This window comes from Salvelinus sp. IW2-2015, unplaced genomic scaffold (assembly GCF_002910315.2).
Source record: "Salvelinus sp. IW2-2015 unplaced genomic scaffold, ASM291031v2 Un_scaffold1490, whole genome shotgun sequence".
Taxonomy (NCBI): Eukaryota; Metazoa; Chordata; class Actinopteri; order Salmoniformes; family Salmonidae; genus Salvelinus; species Salvelinus sp. IW2-2015.
In genome coordinates this window covers 181,684-185,672 of record NW_019942941.1, presented here as the reverse complement: position 1 = coordinate 185,672, position 3,989 = coordinate 181,684, and the positions used below count along the sequence as shown (strand labels likewise).

Sequence of the window (3,989 nt, the reverse complement as noted above, 5' to 3'; positions counted from 1 at the left end):
AAGAACAAGTGTATCTTTAATTATATTGTAAAACATGTATCTTTCATCTTCAAAGTTTATGATGAGTATTTTATGTTTTTGACGTGGCTCTCTTGCAATTTCTCAGCGGGATCATTTTGGAAGGCATTTTCTGACAATTGGGCGCCAATGTAAACCGAGATTTGTGGATATAAATATGCCCATTATCGAACAAAACATAAATGTATTGTGTAACATGATGTCCTATGAGTGTCATCTGATGAAGATCATCAAAGGTTAGTGATTAATTTTATCTCCATTTCTGCTTTTTGTGACTACTATCTTTTGCTGGGAAAATGGCTGTGTTTTTCTGTGGCTATGTACTGAGCTAACATAATTGTTTGGTGTGCTTTCCCCGTAAATCCTTTTTGAAATCAGACACGTTGGCTGGATTCACAACATGTGTAGCTTTAATTTGGTGTCTTTCATGTGTGATTTCATGAAMGATTGATTTCCATAGTAAGATATTTGAATTTGAATTTGGTGCGCTACATTTTTTCTGGCTTTTGGCCAAGTGGGACGCTACCGTCCCACATATCCCAGAGAAGTTAAAGCTCAAACCAAGTTTATCACTGGATCAAACAGCTGCAAAGACAAAGACATGTTTCCACCAGCACAAGTATTTATACCCGCCTATTAGGTGGAGTCTCCTCTTTGCACATCTAGACAGCCATTACATCTCTGTTGCAAGGCAGGAAGTTAAGTGATGTGTGTAATAAAATTGTTCCTTCTCACTTGACCTGACCTCGGCCCACATTCCTCACTCCCCTCTAAACAACGGCTATCCAACTTTATCATTGATTGCAACCAAGCCTTTTTCCTCACTCAGTAACTTCAATAACCCTAGTTCTTATCCTCACTCCATTGACGCCACAATATACATTCCTTATACATGTAATCATTAACTTCTAGTATTGCAAGTATTTCAAGSTAGAATCCAACAATGTTATGATATCTGATGAAGTCAGTTCATGTCCATCCATCCTTCTAAAGAGCTATAGTGGCCATATGAACATATATTTAATCATATTCAGGAATTAACATATATCTATTCCGGTTTCTTTCTGAAAAACACTTGGTCTTTGGTCTCCTGGAGTTTCTCTGCCAACTTGTCCTTGTTGTCCCCAATCCTCCCCGACAGATGATCTCTTCCATCTTCTCAGAGAGGCGTTCCTTGGTTTCAATCCATCTTCTTAGACAACCTGTCCTTGGTTTCAATCCATCTTCTTAGACAACCTGTCCTTGGTTTCAATCCATCTTCTCAGAGAGGCGTTCCTTGGTCTCCTCCATCTTGTCCTGCAGATACTCCTTAATGGGCGGTGGGGTGGTCATGTGGCTGTGTTTATGGAGGTACCTGATCGAGAGGGACGTCCGCCTTATTGCCACCTCAGCCAGGTACACTGTGACAATCTGACAATAAACATGAGCATTGTGGTTAGTGTTAATGTGATTACTATGATGTGTTAAGATTGTGGTGATTTAGCTCTGGACATTGTTTTTAATACAAAAACACTCAAAGGAATTGCCATAGTATGACAATCCAATCACAAACAATTGCTGTCCAAACGTGTAATGAGATATGAGCATTCAGTGCATAGCCACTCTGGGAATGCTCCAACAGTTTAACAAGCTCCTGCGGGAGTCCAACATAATACAGAAACGGAACGACATTTACACCCCTAAAGGGTTAATTTTCTATGACATCAAGTCAGTCAAGTGTCAACAACTAAACGAATGACCATCACACTGCCCATCCTAGTCTGAGACTAATTTAAAGCCGGCTTATTGTCAGCTCTTACTGCCAGGCCAGACAGACACAACCCTGATTGTTTAATCAGAATACTGTACATCTAAATGAGACTCAGTGGTGTCAGGCAGTGACCTCAGGTTGACCGGAGAAAAGCCCATTATCACTAATGCCCATATGGAGAGGAGAAACAGCCTCAGAAAAACATCTCACATTGTACATGATTATGGGTTTGTCTTTGTCTCTTCCTCTCATTTCACTTTGATAAATAATGTCTTGATATTGCTGTACAACGTTATTACTTGTAACTTTTTGCATGGCAGCATAGTAAAGAACTTTTGTAATTAATAACTAATTCCTTATTATGTACTTTATTTCATGCTGCATTTTTGTGATACAGAGCTCCCTTGCAAAAGAGACATTGGGACATCCCTGCATAGATAAATATTAAATAAAACTTGCTGCATGGCAGCATAGTAAAATGTCCCAAACCACATGGAGGAGTTGATGAGGTGAAGGGGGATCATGACCTTCCCATTCTGCTTTAGAGTCCTCCTGAACCACATTACTGTGCAGCCGTATTCATCAACCTGGCCAAGGCTTTCGACTCTGTCAATCACCACATTCTTATTGGCAGACTCRACAGCCTTGGTTTCTCAAATAATTGCCTCGCCTGGTTTACCAACTACTTCTCTGATAGAGTTCAGTGTGTCAAATCGGAGGGCCTGTTGTCCGGATCTCTGGCAGTCTCTACGGGGGTGCCACAGGGTTCAATTCTTGGGCCGACTCTTTTCTCTGTATACATCAATGATGTAGCTCTTGCTGCWGGTGATTCTCTGATCCACCTCTACACAGATGACATTCTGTATACTTCTGGCCCCTCTTTGGACACTGTGTTAACTTCACTAGGGTAGGGGGCAGCATTCTGAATTTTGGATGAAAAGCGTGCCCAAATTAAACTGCCTGCTACTCATTTGGATAGAAAACAATCTAAAGTTTCCAAAACTGTTAAAATAATGTCTGTGATTATAACAGAACTGATATGGCAGGCAAAAACCTGAGGAAAATCCAACCAGGAAGTACTATTATTTTGAAAGGCTGTTTTTCCATTGAAACCCTATCCACCATACAAAGACTTAGGACCCAGTTCACAATTTCTATGGCTTCCTCTACATGTGGCCAGTCTTTAGGCATTGTTTCAGGCTTTTACTCTGAAAAATTAGGGAGATACAGCACTTTCAATGAGTGGCCAGTGGAAATTTCCAGACATGAGTCCTGCGCGTGATCGGGAATGCGCCTTTCTTGTTTCTCCTTTTCTATTGACGAAGCTTTTGTCCGGTTGAAATATTATTTATTATTTATGACAAAAACAACCTGAGGATTGATTTTAAACATCGTTTGACATGTTTCTACGAACTTTTATTTTACTTTTTTGACTTTTCGTCTTGATGTTGAGAGCGCACATTGTTGCTTTGGGTTTCTGAACTAAACGCAYGAACAAAACGGAGGTTTTTGGACATAAAGAGGGACATTATCGAACAAAATTAACATTTATTGTCTAACATGGAGACCTGCGAGTGAAACCAGATGAAGATCATCAAAGGTAAGTGATTAACTTTAACGCTATTTCTGACTTTTGTGACACCTCTCCTTGGTTGGAAAATGGCTGTATGGTTTTTGTGGCTAGGCGCTGACCTAACATAATCGCGCGGTGTGCTTTCGCCGTAAAGCCTTTTTGAAATCTGACACAGCGGTTGCATTAACTTCTCAGACAGTCACCACCCGTGCATCCCGGGTAGCACGCCCCAAGCTCACACCCACCTGAGTAGCATAGCTAGCATAGGCGTCCAAGTTGACTTGTAGCCATCTAATATATCATTAAATCACAAGTCAAAGACAACCAGATGAAAAGATACTAGGTCTTGTTGAAATAAAGCCACCATTTCAGATTTTTTTAAAATGTTTTAGACATGGGGAAGACACAATATGTAAATCTATTAGCTAAACCACTAGTTAGCCGACAGAGACGAACGATATTTACCGACCAGGCAGAATTCGGCTAGAGCGGCCCGACGGCCAGTTCCTGTCACATGCACAACAGGATGATGATATAAAGCATCGGTAAATTGGGTCTTACTTATGGGCTGATCTTTCATTCAAGAATGATTGGATTCAAAGTGTGCCTTTGTCAAGATGCGCGTTGGGTTCCAGTTCAGAAATTCTT

General features: G+C 40.7%; 1 protein-coding gene across 1 annotated transcript; it reads right to left on the bottom strand.

The window, feature by feature from the left end:
• Positions 1 to 1,066: 1,066 nt before the first annotated feature.
• LOC112070997 (uncharacterized protein C18orf19 homolog A-like) lies at positions 1,067 to 2,331 on the bottom strand. Its single transcript, XM_024138453.1, has 4 exons — positions 2,228 to 2,331; positions 1,586 to 1,697; positions 1,273 to 1,428; positions 1,067 to 1,177 (listed from the first exon to the last, which is right to left on the bottom strand). Exons 1-4 carry the CDS (start codon positions 2,329 to 2,331, stop codon positions 1,067 to 1,069), a joined length of 483 nt encoding a protein of 160 aa, XP_023994221.1.
• Positions 2,332 to 3,989: the final 1,658 nt, after the last annotated feature.